Source organism: Pelecanus crispus, chromosome 1 (genome assembly GCF_030463565.1).
Source record: "Pelecanus crispus isolate bPelCri1 chromosome 1, bPelCri1.pri, whole genome shotgun sequence".
NCBI lineage: Eukaryota > Metazoa > Chordata > Aves > Pelecaniformes > Pelecanidae > Pelecanus > Pelecanus crispus.
Window position 1 is genome coordinate 71,934,036 of NC_134643.1, and position 18,472 is coordinate 71,952,507.

Consider the following 18,472-nt stretch of genomic DNA (forward strand, 5'->3'; position numbering starts at 1 on the left):
GACTGTTCCAGTGCCTACTGAGGTCAGTAAGACTCCCAGGGACTTCAGCAACTGTTGGACCTTGCCTAGAACGGAACCTTCCCAGGCTCTGACATTGTGAAACACTACATTCCTATACATGTAGAAATGCCAAAATTAATCCCCGGAACCATTTTGCTAAATTTTGAAGTATGCAACCTGTTGTGTTTTCAAACCATGGAATGATGTTACAGCAAGATATTTTTTCTAGAATCATCTAAGCACATACATTGTTAGAAAGATTTTTTTTTTTTTTTTAATGCAAAAATTGTCACTTTTATGTAGTGTGGCAGAAGAGGAAACCAAGCGTACTACAACCACAGGGGGAACAGATGACGAAGCTGCGTTGTTGGAGAGACTGGCAAGACGGGAGGAGAGACGCCAAAAACGTCTACAGGAAGCCCTGGAACGTCAAAAGGAATTTGACCCCACGATCACAGATGGGAGCTTGTCACTGCCCAGCAGGAGAGAAGTAAACAATGTGGAAGAAAACGAGACCACAGGGAAAGAGGAAAAGGCTGAAACACGCCGAGGACGCTATGAGATTGAGGAAACGGAAACGGTTACCAAATCATACCAAAGGAACAACTGGAGGCAAGATGGGGAAGAAGAAGAAAAAAAAGAAGAAAAAGACAAGGAGGAGGTACAGGAGGAGAAACCAAAGGAGGTCCCCGTAGAGGAAAATCAGGTAGATGTGACAGCAGAAAAATCCACAGATAAAGAAGAGGTAGTAGAAACAAAAAATCTAGCTATAAATGCAGAGGAACGCAAAGCAGAGAATGATACAAATGCTGTGCTGGAAGGGGAGCAGAGTATAACTGATGCTGTAGATAAAGAGAAGCTTAAGGATGAGGAAAAGGCTGAGGAAGAAAGGAAGAAAGCAGAAGAGAGGGAGAAACTGGAGGCAGAAGAAAGGGAGAGGTTAAAAGCAGAGGAAGAAAAGAAGGCAGCTGAGGAAAAACAGAAAGCAGAGGAGGAAAAGAGGGCAGCTGAGGAAAGGGCGAGGGCTAAGGCAGAAGAGGAGCAGAGGGCAGCTGAGGAAAGGGCGAGGGCTAAGGCAGAAGAGGAGCAGAGGGCAGCTGAGGAAAGGGCAAGGGCTAAGGCAGAAGAGGAGAAGAGGGCAGCTGAGGAAAGGGCGAGGGCTAAGGCGGAAGAGGAGAAGAGGGCAGCTGAGGAAAGAGCAAGGGCTAAGGCAGAAGAGGAAAAGAGGGCAGCTGAAGAAAAGGCTAAGCTAGAAGCAGAGAAATTAAAGGAAAAACAAAAGATGGAAGAAAAGAAAATAGAAGATAAACAGGTAAAAGAGAAGAAAGTACAAGAGGAAAAACCTCAAGCAGCTTTCCTAAGAAAACAGGTACAGTAAACATTTTGCACCAAAATAAGACACCTGTGGTTTGTGAGAAATGTAATGCAAGGGAAAAAAAAAAGATTGAATTGGAATTTCCTCACAGATCTATTCCTGCATTGAAATGACTAATGCTTGTGCTCTCTCCCTTGCTCTCTCTTTTTAAAAATAAAGCTCCTTGCTTCTGCTTACCAGTAATGCAGTGCACAACATGCCTGACTTCGCTTCATCATTCAAAGAAAACCTTGCATGTTCAGACCTCTGCATGGTTTTTTTGCTGCCTTTTTCTCAGCTGCTAAAAACTGGCCTACTGCAGTAACAGATGAAGTGGAGGCAGACACATCTTGGCACAAAATGTTATGAGCACCTGGTAAACTGTGTGAGGAACATGTGTGTTAAATGCAATCACAAGAGAGGGCTCTCTGCTGGGTCATATGAGCATGATGCCACGCAAGGGAGAAAGGCCCAGCTGGGGGAATGGGAGCATTTGGAGAGGGTGGAGGGAGCACAACTGCACACGGAGATGTGGGCACAGCAGCATATGATGGAGATGTGGCTGCACACAGGATTGGTACATGAACACAGTGTGGAGAAACACAAGTGCAAAGAGATGCGATGTTTTCATATTAAAAAAAAAATTATTAAAAACCCAAAAACAAAGGGGGAAGAAAAAGAGATTAAAGTGGAAGCTAAAAAGGAAAAGTTACCAGATGAGAAGCTCCGACCTACCTTCAAAAAAGATCAGGTAACTTTTAAACCATTGATTTAGATGTTGTAGGGAAACTCAAGATAAGAAAATAAATGAGACTTATGAGTGAAAGTTGCTTGTTCAGCAAAGCACTTAAGCATGTGCTTCACTTCAAGAACGTGGGTAATCCTGCTGAAATAAATAGGGATGAAGCTACTTATCTGCTTAAAATGAAATAAATGCTTAAGTATTTTCTTCTTTTGGGGCTTTAGAACCAAGTCCTGTTTGTCTTAGAACAAATATTTCAGGAAACTCTGTTCAGTCAATAAGGCAGGGATAGTTTGCACCCTAGGGATGAATTTTTCAGGACTGTATCAACTAATCATCCTTCCCTGGTTTCCTCCCACTTTACTGTGAACTTTTTCCCTATGACTGAGACCTACTCTTACAATAATAATAATAATAATCATCATCATCATCATCTAGGCCCTTTGGCCACCTGACTGCCTTAACTAAAGATTTTCCCCTAAACTGCAACGCCCCATGATATAAACCATGCATACCCAAGATTCTTCTTTTGTTTTAAAGAGAAAATCTACAAAATTTACTGCATTGCATTTCCACTGTAAACACAGGAGCTGGTGCCATGGTGTTTTACTGTATGGTAAGTAAACAAGATTTGGAGACCATTTACTCTTCAGGTTACAGCTGGACACAGGGAGCCACCTTCAGTGTTGTGTAGCAACTGTACTTTTGGTTCAATGCAGCAGGTATCAAAATACCCCCTGATTCTAATCAGACATTGAGACTGGTCAGGGCCTTGGAGGTTTGGACCCATTTGGGTTCAGCCACGTCTGTGTAGCTTAAAGGGAGGCACAGCACAGAGATCTAGTAACAGGCAGCTTGCTGCCTCTCCAGCTGCTTGGGAGCATTGAGAGTTGTAGAGGGTCTGGTCCGGGTCCTTAGTTGTTGGATTAATTTGGAACATGCTGTAGATGCCTAGCTCACCCTCAGAGTGATGAAGGCAAATCATGTCACAGGGTTTTATGTCCAGTTGCCTGGCTTGATCATCCAAGGTGTCATATTTTAAGTAAGGTACACATGAGATTGAAACTGCAAATGAAGTCATGAAGATGGTTAGAAAGAAGGTTCCTAATGAACAGGGAGACAGACTGACAATACTAGAATAAGTTACTCTAGAAAGGGGAAGAGTTAAATGAGACCTAATGGAGATGCTTCAGAATAGTACACTAGAAAAACTAAATAAACACTCTATGCTAAATTAACCTGATTGCAAAAGCAGAGGAAAGAGCTGCACAAAAAAAAAGGGGATGGATTATATTAAGAGCTCTTATAAGACAGAATCAGCTTGCAATATTCACTGTTGTGCACAGTCTTTGAATATTACAAGTAAATGTACAAAGGAGGCCGTAACTGACCACAAATATTGATCGGGGGAGGGGGACTTGAGACGCAATCATCCTGCTTGTGTTTATGTGGAGCTCAGTCAACTCTCACTGGAGCTCTCATGCTTTTAAACCATAGCCACAGGGCTAGATTATTCCAGGAAATTGGTAAGACTTTTTTAAAAGTGACTTGTGATTTTAGTGCTTCTAGTTTTGGATGCTCAAGCTGAGACAATTTAAGGGAGTCCCACTTTTAGTGCAATGCTGAATACCCATCCGCTGGAAGGTAAATCTTTTGCATGTGTATCAAGCTGAGCATTCAAAGTGTTTTTCTCAGTTTTGAAAATCTCAGTTGTTGCTTCTTGACTTGTGAAGAAAAATTGACAATCTGAGACTCCAAACAAAGTCAAGATCAGGCTCCCATCACCACTTCTTCCCCCCCTTCAAGGACATACAAATTCAACAAGGCCTATTTCTGAAGCATATATGCAGTTAAGAGGATGGCAGTATATCATGAACAAGATCCTGAAGGCATACAGTGTACCTATATAATCAGATTTTGCTTTTGCAGTTGTGCAACACCAGCACATGTCCTTTCTTAATGTGACCAAAATCTGGCCCTCAAAGTTCAGGTTTTGATCAAATTAGCAAGCAAAATCTGTCTCCTTTTCTGAACTGCCCCAAAATTTTTGGTTCTCAAAAGTGGCCTGGAAAGTTCACAAGAACAAGCTTTCTCATGATGTGAGACTCCTGGTATTTCCTGCTTCCAGTTTGGCTAGACATGCGGCAATAGTTGCTTTTCTCATGGTATTTGGGTATGGTAGTTGGCTCTAAATGGAAGCCCTAGACCCATATGCCCACAAGTTTTAAGTCACCAAGTAATTGAGCCCAAATAAGGAATCAAATTTGCCAAATGGTCCAAACCTCAGTCACTGATTCACTGAGGTCTGAAGGTGTTCAAGCTCTGGATTTAGAAATCTCAACTCTCAAATATTAGCATGACACCCTAACAGGAAAGAAGCAGTATATGGAAAGATTAAAAATATATAAAAGATATAAATAAATAAAGCTGGAAATTAGCTAAACATGCTTTTGGTCCTGTTCTATCTTGACTTGATGGTCAAGGTTTGTGAGAGCATGTGAACTGTTTTCAGTTCAGGTAGTACCACCTGTCTACTCCAAGTGGAGTCAGTGTAGTCCTTTTTACTGAATTTAGGAGAAGCTGAATTAACCTGTAATTTAGGGAAGCACTGAGACAAGGGAAAGTACTTTTTATGTTGCCTGCCCTTGGAATGGGACATAGTGGTTTCTGCTTCTGTGCTAATCAATCTCTGTTTTGGCATTAAAATTAATAGGAGAAGGATTGGGCCCAAAAGCTGTGAAATATTTCTGTAATATCTTGTTTTATCGTCTTTTTGAATAAAGAGGCCAAGCTGTATTAATGGCTTTCTCAAGTGCAGACACATTACCATAAATCCTACTGGCTTCTGAAATGCTATTTCCTAACCTATTAATTTTTAAACTATATTGTTTTAATATTAGTTTTCTCAGCAATTTCAATTAAGATGTGAGAGATATGAACCTCCCCAGTGGACTTCAAAACATCAGGCAGCTGGAATTACTGGCTTTTTAATGAGACTTAGAAAGGTCTTGATGAAAATCTCAGCAAAGGAAATCCTATGCTCTCAAAATCCCAACACAGACATCCTGGCATGTGAAATCTTGCAACAATCAACATCGCCGTTTTCAGAATCACCCTGACTGGGACTGAAGGGTTAGGAGATTGCTAACAGGGAGCAGAGATTTTTGCTGTGAACATGATCACTAGCTACAATCTTGCCTAGATTTGGGAGCACCCAAAAGATGTTATTGTTTGATGGCATTCATTAGTCTCAATGAATAGCCCTGGTTGTCTCAGCCCAGCTCCTAGAAAACAGAATACGATTCCTTGAGGCTGCTAGCAATAATGGCCTTGTTTGCTAGCAGTCACAGCATCATGGCCAAAGAATGCAGAGTCATGAAAACTGAACTGCCCTCTCATCCATCAGGGTGCTTCTGCCAGGTTGTGGCTGTAGCCCATTGGCAGGAGAGGGTGGAGAAAGCCTGCACTGCCGCAGCCTGCTCTCAGGACAGAGCGAATGTTTTTGTGCGTTGTGTCCAGCATCCCTCTCCAGTGGTAAATTTGCTCAAGAAGTTTAACTACCCAGTACTCACTTGTAGTTCGTGCCGCCTTGGCATTGTCCGTTGTATGAGTTTCTGTGAGTGAGCAAACTGGCCTCAGGTAAAGTCAGAGACTGACTTTGGGACTTCACTCAGCAGCTTAATACAATGCCTTAGGAGGATCTTGATTCTGAAGACTCTGAATTAATCCTTTATTGGTAATATTGCATTTTCAGAAGTTCTTCTTTGATCAAGAAGGATAGAAATTTGATTTTATATGTGGGGGTGTGTGGTGTGTGTGAATTAGTTTTTTATTTCAAGGTGAAGGTTGGAACACCATAAAAGCAGTTGTGTTGCAAACAGGACTGTTATGGAAGTCCTTTTTTTTTTCTGGTCAGCAAATGGGATGGCAACAGGCTTCCAAGGGACAAAAGTATTATTCTTTTAAAGGTCTTCATATGAAATTTCCCAGAAGGTGTTGCTTGCTTGCCAGCTAGAATCTTCTTCCAACATGGTAGAGCTGGAAAAAAAATTGAGCAAAAATATTTTGGAGGTAAATGTTTCATCTGCTGCTGTTGAAAGTTTATTTAGGCTGGTAGTCTAACTGAGGAGGAATAATTCTACCTGAGGATAAAGAACTTAAATCAGTCCATATTCTCCTTCTCTTATCAGCATCTAGCCATGACTCAGCATGCTGGGATCAGGCCATCTGTGGTATTGATAAATACTTCAAGCTCATAGCTCTGAAGGAATACTGGAGAGTGAAATCCATGCACTAAATATACTTGAGTACTGTTAAGAATTATAGGACAAAGCTTTGTAAGGATAGAAGGAATTTTTGCTCTAGTGTTTCCGGAGAGAGCATTTGCTTCTTCGTAGGATTAAATATTCATGTCTGATAACAGTATCCATGACTAGCAACTAGCCCCTGGTAGGACTGTGCTTTGTCAGAGTAAGTTTTACTCTGATATAAAGATAATTTTGTGTTTTGGCCATTATTCTTGCAATACTGAAGTATCCATCTGCTATGACACTGGAAAGAGCATGAACTTTGTCGAGCAAACTTGACCAATCAGTGAAGGTTATGTGTTGTTTTTATTGCTCCAGTGCCCTAAACCTTGTACCAAGAATGTATCAATAGCCTAGTCCCAAAGAATTTGCAGTCCAGAATCTTAATAGGCAACAGCTGAATGATGCTGCAGTGGCAGGGAAGAGGGTTGGGGTGCCTCAGTGGGGTGCAGCTGCAGAATGAAGCAATGTGGTAGCATAGTCCCATGGCCGCAACAGTCTTTTGCAGAAGACTAATAATGTTATTCAAGATGTTTTCATCTTGAATTCAGATCAGGACAGCAGAGTCGTGGCTGGTCACGGTTTAGAGCTTTACAGGTTACTTCTGCCATAAAGCACACAAATATTTTGAAGACAGTTGCTTAGTTAATCATTAATACCAAGAAATCTGTGTTCCTCTGCTGTTATTTAGAATGCCTCATTGTGACATCTTTGTTTTTTGTTTGTTTTGTTTTTGTTCTATGATTCATGATATCTCATGAGCAGGTAAAAGATGACAAGGATAAAGGAAAAGCACCCAAAGAGGAAATGAAAAGTGTCTGGGATCGCAAGAAGGGAGTTCTTGAACAAAAGGCACAGAATGGAGAACGTGAACTCACTGCCCCAAAACTTAAATCTACTGAGAATGCTTTTGGGTAAGTTCCAAGTAAGCATTGGGCTTGCTTATGTTATAGCAGAGCAGGGGGCCATCTCAGGGTCTCTCTTTAATAGGCTTGTGGCAGCTGAGTAGAAGACTTTGGTTGGCAACATCAGCAGAGGCTCTAGTGTTCATTGGGTTGTAGGTATGAATTAAGGCTCCTGGCCTATTTTCTAACTAACTGCCCCCACATTGTTACAGTAACAAAATGAAGTGCAGAAAGCAGATGTAAATAATAGTCTTGCTCCCTCAGTAGAGACGAGTGGCTTATTTTCGCTCTGCTGGAGTTTTCCTTCCTTGAAGGATGTTTATTTCTAATATCTGCACAGAGGCCAGTAATGACCACAGCCCAGATTTTGTGTTCTCTAATTTTTTTAAGTCAGATCTCAACCTTTACTGACGTAATCTACTTCCAGTTACCCACCTGCTTTTAATCAGACTCTGCATATCAGTATGAAGCACAATCCAGTTGGTAACTCTTGAAAGAGCTTCTCTCTTGGTTTCAAGGCAAGCCTTGAAATTAATGGCTTCTCTATAAAAGTGATATTTCAGTTGGGTGAAAACCTCTCCTAGCCAAAAAGTTCTATTTTTTTCTCTTTTTATAAGCTGTATCACAGTTTGGTTTTTATTTTTCTTTTCAAGGGGCTATATTGGGAAATTCAGTGAAGGTAACAAATTTCTAGTGGAAAGTTTATTAAAAAAAGGATGCTGCCTGTTAAAAAGAGGGGATACATGAAGCAGAGCAGAAGTTCTTCCTTTTAGCAGAAAACCAGGAATAGGTTAGAAATCTAAATTTTTTCCTTCTGCACCTCTTTTCCTCTTTTACATTGAGACAGGCAAAGAAAAAGTTAAGCTCTCCAAGCACTTTTAGAAATCTCTGCATGGCAGATGGGATTTGCTGTTGTATCTCAGCATTCCCCTCGTGATTCTTCCGGGAAAAACAAACTTTCTCAAAATAAAATGCAGTTCAAAAGTCCCTGGAGATATGCTGACCTAAGGCCAGAAGACAGGCAGAGATGGAGATGGAATAGCAGGAAATAGGCCTTGCTCAGAACTGTCCTGCTTCATGACTTGGGTCACATCACCAATAACATGAGAATGGTTTTCTAAAAATATTTTTGTTGTGTTTTCATTTGCTTTACTTCCTGTGGGAGACAGGCCTTAGTGGCAACATGTAGATTTGAGTTTCCACTCCTTTTTTTCTTTTTCTGTTTTTCTTCTACTATTTCCCAAATGTGGGAAGAAGCCTGTTTAATAGCTTTTTATCAGCTTGAGTAGAAGACTTGGGTTGGCACCATCAGCCGAGGCTCTAGTGTTCACTGGATTGTTAGGTATGAATTAAGGCTCTTGGCATATTTTCTAATGAACTGTCCCCACACTGTTGGGCTTTGTCTGGAACTATCTTTCTTCTTGTTTTTTACATGAAATATCAGGTACTAGTTAGGAAGCATGTAACTTGGCTAGCTGTCAGTGGTGAGGATTGAGAATAAAATAGGGTAGTGGAGGCTAAAGAAAAATCTTATCTGTGTCTTGTTTGTCTATGTCAGTCAGTAAGAGAAATACAGAATAAAACCCCATTTTATGGCTTCCCCTTCCCATCTCCCCTCCCACCTGCCTCCCTCCCTATTCTCATGCAAGACTGCAAAAGTCCTAAATATGACGTAATATATTTTTGCACATTGTTCTGACATTTTTGGCTCCCACAAATCACTTCTTTCCTTTTCCTCCTTGTCTGAAAGCTGGCAACCAACTTCATTTCTTAGCACCAAAGAGGTGCTTACGAAACTCTTCCTCTACCCAGCATCTCAATACTAATTTCCCAATGTCGACAGTAGGGAACAGAGATTCCCAGAATCTGTTGAAAACCAGAGGAGATTGGGAGGTGGAGGAAAATAAGGAGAATTACTGCCAGTTTATTGTTTGCTATTTTGGATTATGCAGAACCAGTAGGGGAAGTCCTGTAAGCTGAATGAGAGTAAAATAAACTAGAAACATTACATGTCCTTCTTTGTAAGGAGGACAAAAGAGTCACCTGAGGTCACCAAACAAAAATGTTAAGACTAGATTCTACCTTTGGCTTTTATCATTAGAAAGCTAAGAGTAGCTGTTAATTTCATTGAGGCTATCTGCACTGAAGTCACTGAGGACTAAACTTTCATCTGTGCTGATATAAAACAGAGTGGCTATTTATTAAGAGGATCTTGGCAAATGTTGTGTTCTCAGTTCTCTTAATTCTGAGGGATGAGTATTTGCCCTTGCCAGGGATATCATTATGTCTATCAGAAGTGTCCTCTTGCATCTTCTTTGGGCCCAAAACTTGCAGATCTGTGTAGGCTGGCCACACAGACTTCAGAGACCGAGAGGCAAAAAAACCCCAATTAATGATGTTCCTGTGATGTTTGCTATAGAAGCTACAACCTTGCAATGAAGCAGGAAAGCCCTAAATAACCAGGGATTTCTCATGGCCTGTGCAGGACAGGTGCACTGGATCTTTAGAAATACTTAGTGCCGTGTAGAGGCTTGTGGAACATTTTGGGTTCTCTCTCTGCAAACTGAATCAGAGGTATTTCAGGCTGAACACCCAGAATCATACCTTGCACCTCAGGTACTGGCCCTTACTTTGGTTTTGAATGGGCTAAATGAAATTTTGAATAGAGTTTCCAATGTGTTCTCACAATGCTTTAGTTAATTGTATATGTATTTTTAATTAAAGAAAACATGAGTTCCTTTCTTTAATTAGACATCACTACCTGATGCAAGCCCTTATTCCTGACCACTTACATTAACTTGATGCTTATGGTGGAGGGTGATCTTGTGGTTCTACTTTCATGGTTTGATTCCACTGCAAAAACTCATTCAGGAATAGGGCCTGCAGCAGAAAAGGATTGTGATAAGGTGATATTACGGAAATATATATTATGTACTTGTAACTCTAGGTTAGAAAATCAGACATGAGAATGTACTGGGGGTACATACATTCACAGATCTCTGGGATATTTTTTTTTCTTTAGCTTGGCTTTGTGATGTCACACTCTTGCATACAAAAGACTTTCTAAAACCAAGTAAACACATTGCAAAATAAGTGCCAAGTTCTTCTACTATAGTGTTGAACTTGCACAGATGAAGTACAGCAGCTGAATTCACATAATAGCATCAGTTTTGTTATGCTATTTTGCCATGTGTTTTTTAATGATACAATTCCTAAATCATGCATGCCATGCTAGAACTGAATTTCATCCAATTTGGTAAGATCATGTGGGGGCAGAGGACTCTTAATAGATTCTATTGTGATATTGAAACCATAGATAATTCAGCTCTGGTCCTAGAGCCTGTTTTATATGGTTAACTCCATCTAGATGAGGCATCTATCTGAATGAAGGGCACCTTTGCAGGATTGGGTGTGATTCACTGGATTGCAAATTTAGATGATGTTTGTTCTTCATGTTGTCATCTCTAATCTGATCGTCTCTAACAGTTATTGTTATTGTTGGAACACTTGATTTGTACCGTCTTGTGGTATTATATTCTGCAACACTCTGGTTACATTAATGAAGTCATTAATATCCAGCTTTTTTAAATGCCAACAGAGCAGAAAGTTTTTTAAAAAAAAATCCGTAAGCACATGCCCTTTCTGTCTCTTGTGAGTAGCATACTGATACCTGTTAGGTGCCTATCTCCTTGTCAGCAGTAATATTAAACACGCTCAGGGAGTAGACACTTGTCTAAACACTGGTGTGGTAATTGTTTAACTAGGCGATGCTATCTGACTCTGTTGAAAGTATGCACTTCACCTATGCAGATTCTTTGGGTTTTTTTTTTTTTTTGGGGGGGGGGGATATTCTTTCTTTCTGTCTCATATATTACAGCTAGTTGGAAAACTTCTGGTTTTCTCCTGTGGAAAGTTGCCATTAATAAATAATTTCCAGGTCCTTAATAGAAAGCCATACTTTCCCTGGAAAATGTCAGCAAAAGATCTGATGAACATTTCTGTTCATACAGGCTGGGAGAGTTCAAGTGATAGGTGTTATAGATGAGATAGGAACCTTTTTAGGTTTTTAAAATGCTGTTTAAGCTGTAAGATTCTCTCCCCTCTCTTGTCTCCTTCTGTTTTCCTCAAGTCAAGTAATTTATTCTGTCCCCAAAGGTGCTTGTTTTTTTCTAGAGTGTTTTTAAAAAAGTCTTGCTTTTGAAAGCAAAGGATTAATGCATCTTTTATTACACGGAACATAGCATAATATTTTTGCTATGAGTTTTTTTATATGTAGATTTATCTCATTTAAAATCAGCAGAGGGGAATTAGTTACAGCTTTCCATTGCTTTGTTTTCTGTATGATGTGTAATATGCTTTTGGAAGTGTTTCCGCTGTACACAAACTGCAGAGCAGAGGTGTGAAATTGTAAGTTTACTGTTTACCATAGAGATGGTGATGAGATGTGATACCTTTTGCTGAAGTTACATGAGATGTTAAATATTTCAAGCTCAGTTACTGAGTTCTCTTAAAAATGGAGGTGGCCTGAGCTCTCAGGCCAGGTGATGCAGCTCCTATGCACACAAGCAGACGAGAGACTCCTTCCTCACTGGCAGCGGAGGGGAGATGTGCTTCTTGTAGTATCCCAGCCTACTAACTCCTGATGAAAATATTTTGGACCTGTCATAGATTTGCAAGGAGCAAAAGGTCTTATAAGGCAATATCTTTGAGTGTCAGACTCTCATGTTGCTGGTGAATGCATGGTGGTGGGTGGCTGTGGCCAGTAAGAGAAAACCCAGGGTGCATTACCTTCCCTTTCATTTCTTTCCCAGCCGCTCCAATTTGAAAGGGACCACAAATGCTGAGGAAGCGAAGCCAGGGTCTCAGGTTGAGGTTGGAAAGCGGCTAGAAGATCAGCGCCGTCGCCGAGGCGAGAATGAGGAGTTTGAGAAGCTGAAGGAGAAGCAGCAGGAGGCAGCAGCAGAGCTGGATGAACTGAAGAAGAGGCGGGAGGAACGCCGGAAAATCCTGGAGGAAGAGGAGCAGAAGAAGAAGCAGGAGGAGGCTGAGAGAAAAGCCAGAGAGGAGGTAAGTGTAAAATATGAAGTACTGGACTCTGTTTTTATTGCCTTGTTGTTACTGCTTTACTTCCACTGGCCTTGCATTAGTTGATACCTCTTTACAGCAGTGTCTGCACAGACACTTTTAGGCAACCATGGCTAGTTTGCAACTTACTCATTCAGGTGAGTTGTTCCTGTAACAGGGAGGTTGATGGGTCTGTATTTAACAAAAGGGCAGAATGAGGCCATGGGAGACTGGCTCATAGGTGAGGGAAGAGCATGCAACAAGGAAGGCAAGACCAAACCCAAGCATACAGGCCAAAGTGTGCTTCTTGTTCTTGGATCTGATGTTGCCGTGTGGGGAACTGCTGCTGTGACTTTGCCTCAGATTTCACCCTTTATCTGGGCTCTCTGGGTTGTGTACTCTTCTGGGCATCGTTGTTTCTTACCATCTGTCAGGAGATCATCTGTCACAACAGACTTTGATTTTAAATATACTACCCAGCATTAAAATCACCCCATTTTCTAACCTTCAGATTTAACTGCAAGTATACCATATTTGATATCAAATTACCATATTGCATAGATGCTCTAGTGAGGACCCGAGGTAAAATATGCAGTCATCCAGGGTAAAAAGAAATGTTACAGCTCTATCCTCAGGAAAGACGGGGCTCTAAAAAATGTCTTCATGAGTCAGGATTTCATCTGTGATAGTTGTGAATTTCTTATCTTCTTAGGGATGCAAAATGTTGGGGGCAGTGTTAAAGCCACAGAGTTCTTAATTTATTTGGGGTGTCTTTTTGACATTACACAAATTACATTATAAAGCGCATGTCAAAATTCATCTGCTGCAGATGAGCTGGAATGCTAATGTTATATATAGTTATGATGGGCTAGATCTCATTAGGAGGATATTCTTGTCTATTTGAATATTGAGCACCCAAGCACATCTGTTTGCTTGTACTTTCTCTGCCAGAGGACTCTATAAATAGGATTTCCAAATCTCTGGTGCATCATTTAGGAATCTTAGCTGTTTGGAAAACAGATGGTAGATGAATAATAATAATGTTTGGCAGCTGAATGCCAATTGCTTTAATATACTAAGCTGTTTACAGTAGAACTCAATAGATGCTGAGACTGCACAATACCTTGCTGGTCAGACCCTGCTGACCAGTGCTCACAATGGTTGTGCTTTGAGGGCTTCTGGTTTGACTTGTAGCTTATGAAGTAAAAACTTGTGTTATCTCTTTGAAGGGAAAACTGTAAGCATTTAATCTTCACTTTTTTGGGCACCTATTGCTTTTTCCTTGTGAAGTATTAACCTTGGCACAACAAATGCCAGAGTGGTTGTACAGAAGAACAGTACAAAGATGGTACATGAGGATACAGAGAAACTGAATTTGAGTATTTTTATAAATGTGCCTTTTTCTGTCTTTAAGTGGCACTATATAGCAATAAATCTGATGACCTCACTGTGGGGAGATGCTATAGCAGCATAGACTAGCTGTCTTCCCTGCTTCCTTAACACCATGATGGATTAACAGCAATAGGTTGCTAGATATCAGATAGGTCACTGAACTTTTTTGACTGGCATGAAAATCTGTTCTCAGAAAATTTGGTAAATGTTTGCATGACTGCAAAGCCCTGTAATGGTGATATAGTTCCTGAAAGAATAAGTGACCATATTTTTTTAAGGAGGAAAAGAGGAGGATGAAGGAAGAAATTGAAAGGAGAAGGGCTGAAGCTGCTGAGAAACGTCAAAAGATGCCAGAAGATGGTGTATCTGAAGACAAGAAGCCATTTAAATGTTTCAGTCCTAAAGGTTCATCTCTCAAGGTAACCTCCCCACTAACATTTGTATAGTACATAAAAAGTAATGGGGGTTGCAGTCCAAACCAACAGCCAAACACCAGCAGTGTGGAAATACTTGAAATCAGACGTGGGACAATGCTCTGAAATAGACCTTAGCCTGAAGCATTTAGCTGAAGGATTTCATTCATTGGGATGATTAAAAATTAGAGATCCTTCCTAAAAATAGAGTCTAGACTGGGAGTTACGTGTTCTTGTTGATGAAAAATGTCCAAAAAGGATCTTCACCTTGAAGAGAAAGTTATTTTTGAAACTTAGAGCTGTATTACTGTGTTGATTTTCAATGTTAGTTTATTATAGGAGTGCTTTGTGAACTGGGGTAGATAAAGATCACAAATATTCTCTCTCTCCTTCCACATCCACAATTACTTTCTTCCTTGCCAGATTACTTTGTCTTTAAGCATATTCAGCCTAATCATCATTAATTGAGACTGCCCCATATGGGAGTTCTAGCTTATGTCTAATCCCATAAAAATAACATCTAGAAGTACTGGGCTGGATTTAATTTTCTTACATAACAGGAAAAAAAACTCGTTCTGTTGCTGCAGGAATTTCTAAGTGGTCTTCTGTGGCCTATATTATATTGGAAGTCAGATAAATCAATTAAATGGCCTTTCAGCATGGAAGAGGAATCCTGGCCCCACTGAAATTATTGGGAACTTTGTTTTGGTATGCAGTTCAGTTGTTTTCTGAACTCAATCTCAAACTACAGATCTATTAATCATTTTCAACTATCTTTTCCTTTTCTCATTTTGTGTCATTAGTCATTTAAGAATCAAAAATGTTTGTCCAAAAAGCCCCCTTAGTGGGCACTAGGAGAGAAAAGAACCAGGCAGGAGGCTATCAGGTGGGAGCTCACTGGACCATGAAGTGGATCTCCGTGGGATTAAGAACTGCATTCGTTGAGTGATGAACTGCATTTGGTCAAAATTACACTTCTGCTCACAGACAGCTACATTTTGAACCGATCTGGGGTTTCAGCCTTATACTGTTTTTGGTCCAGTTCTAGCAAATACAGTGTCCAAACACTTTTGACTGGACTTGCCTTTGACTTCTCAGACACATCTGAACCTGAAATACAAGGAGAATACATACAGCTGTAAACAAAGATTGCCAAGCTTCACTACTTGCTCCTATTAGATAAACCTGGTCTTGCCATTTTGGTTGCAAGAGACCATGTCAATAACAGACACTATAAATGAAAAGCTTCTTCCCATCCCTCCTGGGAGGGCTTCTTTTTCTTCTTTCTGTTTATTGAGATGCCTTTTATGACATACATTTGGAGCTTTAGTTCACAGATGACTCAGAAGAGAGGAAATTATACTTCAAAACACATAATAGAAAGATATACATCATAATTTTGGGGAGAGTGGGAAAAAGCACTGGATTTGGCAGGAGGCTAATAGCTTTCAGAGAACTTTTGGACTGATGCTACACTATTCTACTAAGTGTATTTTTAGAGGGAAGCTGGAATTTTCCGAATGTCCTTAAGCAGCCAAGGTCCATTTTTTTAATGATGATAATTGCTGCTGGTTTTTATGGCTTGTTAGGTAGTTGTTGTTTGTTATAAAAACTGATGTATGCAACTCTAAACATTTTTTCTGTTTCTCTCTTTGAGAAATTAGTGATACTGCATGTATTCCAGTCTGGTGTCTGTGGGTGGCCAGAGTAGATATGTAATGCTGTTGAACTTTACACCCTAAACTGTTTCTTGGCCTTTTGTGGTCAATAGCTGAGGAGAGAATAATCTCATTTTAATAACCTGGTGTCAAATTTGATGTCAAACTCCAGTTTTTAGAAAACACTATGTTTTGTTACCTTTCATTTGGACAGACTTCCCGGGCTGGTCTAACCTGGTTGGTACACAGCTTTCTCATTGCCTGTTATGCACTGTCCAAGTTATCTTTTGACTTGAAAAGCATGTGGCACATATTTTCTTCCTTGATTAATGTATCATCTGGTTGGATGTGTCATGAGTCACCCTAAATGCACAGTTGTGGGTGGGTGGGTGGAATTACTAATGAAAAAAGGGAGGCTCAGTATTAAAATACTCCGATACATGTGCACACTCTGACTTCTCCTAGATTACAAACTGGCAAAGCATCGTTTTCTCCTTCCTTGTCCTTCCTGATGCGATAAGTTTTGGGGAAGAAAAAGAAGTTCCTGGGAGTGAGTTAGATGAGGAAAATAGGACATGCTGTTTACTAAGTGAACTACAAGAACAAAGGAAAGAAGGGAGATAAACTGAAAAGGAGTGTGGCATATTACCATCTTATGGACACTGCATTTACCCGTCAGGCAGGGCATGGACTAGCATGACATGCAGACTCAGAATTGAGAGACCAAACGTGCAACTCATCTCCATGTATTACATGGCTCATGGATGCACATATATAAATGTATGTATACAAACACAGACATAATATACATATGTGCTTATATTTAGAAAGAACTACTGTGATTATCTAGTCTGGCTTCTAATATATCACAGCCTACACAGTGTTGACAACTCCTGTTGTTTTAACTGTTAAATACAGTGTTTTGCTGAAACTTGAGACGCTACTTCAGCAGAACTACTACTGCAGCATGGAGTCCTCCCAGTGACAGCACCAGGGCTGGTCCTTTCTGAGGAAGCATGCAAAGTAAATACAGGCCAAGTTCATCACTAGCTCAGGGACAGAAGCAGCTTGGATTTCTCAGGGCTGGTGGAGTCCCTGCAGGCTGTAGCAGCAGTACCAAACCTCTGTTCAGCCTCTGCCCTCTATCTTGTTTTTTTTATAAGGACGAAGACTGGAACAACCTCTGCTGCTCTCCCATCCTGCTCTAGCTCATGCTTTCCCTAGTTTAGTTCACACAAAGAGTGCTGCAGTAGAAGAATGAGATTTACTGCATAATCTTTGTTCATTTTCCTTTTTAGACAAGTTCATTCCTCATGTTTTCTTTAGGAAGGAGTGTTATTGACTTCTTGTATAACTATTCTCTAGATTAGTCAGGAGAGAACAGGATATTTCAATACTAAGTCTCCTCTTGGGGGTGAGCTCCACCAATACAGAAATGTAAAAGCTGTTAGGCATTGAGGGGAGGAAGCAATGGCAGGAGGCCGGAAGCCTGGGATGTCTCCTGTCTTTGCAGAAAATGTCTCCTGGTAAACACGGGCTGATGTGGCAGCCCACACACTCTGCAAGGCAATGCTGAAAGCTGAGGCAGGAGATAGGACTTTTCAGGGCTTTTTTTTTTTTTTTTTCTTTCCTTAAAGACCTGTCCTATCTCATTATTGCTCTCAATACCTGACAGCTGGAGTAGTGACTGGAAAGAATTAGACTCTATACAATCAGTTCTTCCTAGATGAGCTACTGTTAATAGCACAGGGAAGATAGAGTGGTAAGAACAGGATTTGTGACCTTTGTTTTTCCCCCATCTTTGATGCTGATGGCAGCACTCTAGTCAGTCTGGCAGGTAAACTGAAGTAAATTGGTGCACTCTGCACAGACGCTGCTGACAGCAGGAAAAAGCCTAACCCTGCTTAATGAAGCAAAAGAGTGGATGAGCTGCTCAGGGAGGATAAGGAGAAGCCACTTTAATCCCGGGAACTACTACTCAAAATGGATTTCCACAAGGTTCTTCCACCTGTTGGATATGAGGCAAAATTATAATACAGGGATTTCTGTTTTCTGCATGCATTTCTTATTCTCCTTCTTCTTTTGACCCATTTTTTTGGGAAGAGTTTTTCTATATATCAGTTTACAACACTTTTTGTCGCATAATATCTAATACACAGTTTAAAATTCCTAAGAATCATTTAATACCTTTGTATGAAGCACATTTTACCTGGAATATCTAAACTTTTTTTGTTTCCCAAGTCATTGGCTCAAATTGTGTGTTAACTCATCCTCTTCCATTCTGTTCTTGGAGAATGTACAGACGGAAGACAGTGCACTTTGACACCCACACTTTAACTGCCTTTTTAATAGGCAAGATATTTCTTGCACAATCAGCAAACAAAACATGTCTGTATAATACTGAATGTGGATAAATGCATACATATATCTCTGTATAACATCTTGCTTAATTTATTCCTTGCCGCTGGTATGTGCCGACCCCATTGAGTAAGGCCCTAACCAGGTGTGAGACTCCGCATGGTTTTGATTTATGTCCGTTAGTTTCATTTCATCTGACTTTACCAGCAGAAGGGTAGGGTGCATCTAGGCATTTTGTTGTCTAATCTAAGCTTCTTTGGCAGTTAATAGAGAGAGCAA

At 40.4% G+C, this 18,472-nt stretch overlaps 1 protein-coding gene across 1 annotated transcript in view; it reads left to right on the forward strand.

Annotated features, from left to right (window-relative positions):
• Positions 1-18,472, forward strand: part of CALD1 (caldesmon 1) — a 96,540-nt gene that overhangs the window by 66,659 nt on the left and 11,409 nt on the right. Inside the window, exons 3-8 of the mRNA XM_075712530.1 lie at positions 304-1,369; positions 2,022-2,105; positions 7,169-7,317; positions 12,120-12,174; positions 12,238-12,375; positions 14,043-14,183. Of these exons, the coding sequence (XP_075568645.1) occupies positions 304-1,369; positions 2,022-2,105; positions 7,169-7,317; positions 12,120-12,174; positions 12,238-12,375; positions 14,043-14,183 (1,633 nt within the window). The remainder of the gene's footprint in view (positions 1-303; positions 1,370-2,021; positions 2,106-7,168; positions 7,318-12,119; positions 12,175-12,237; positions 12,376-14,042; positions 14,184-18,472) is intronic.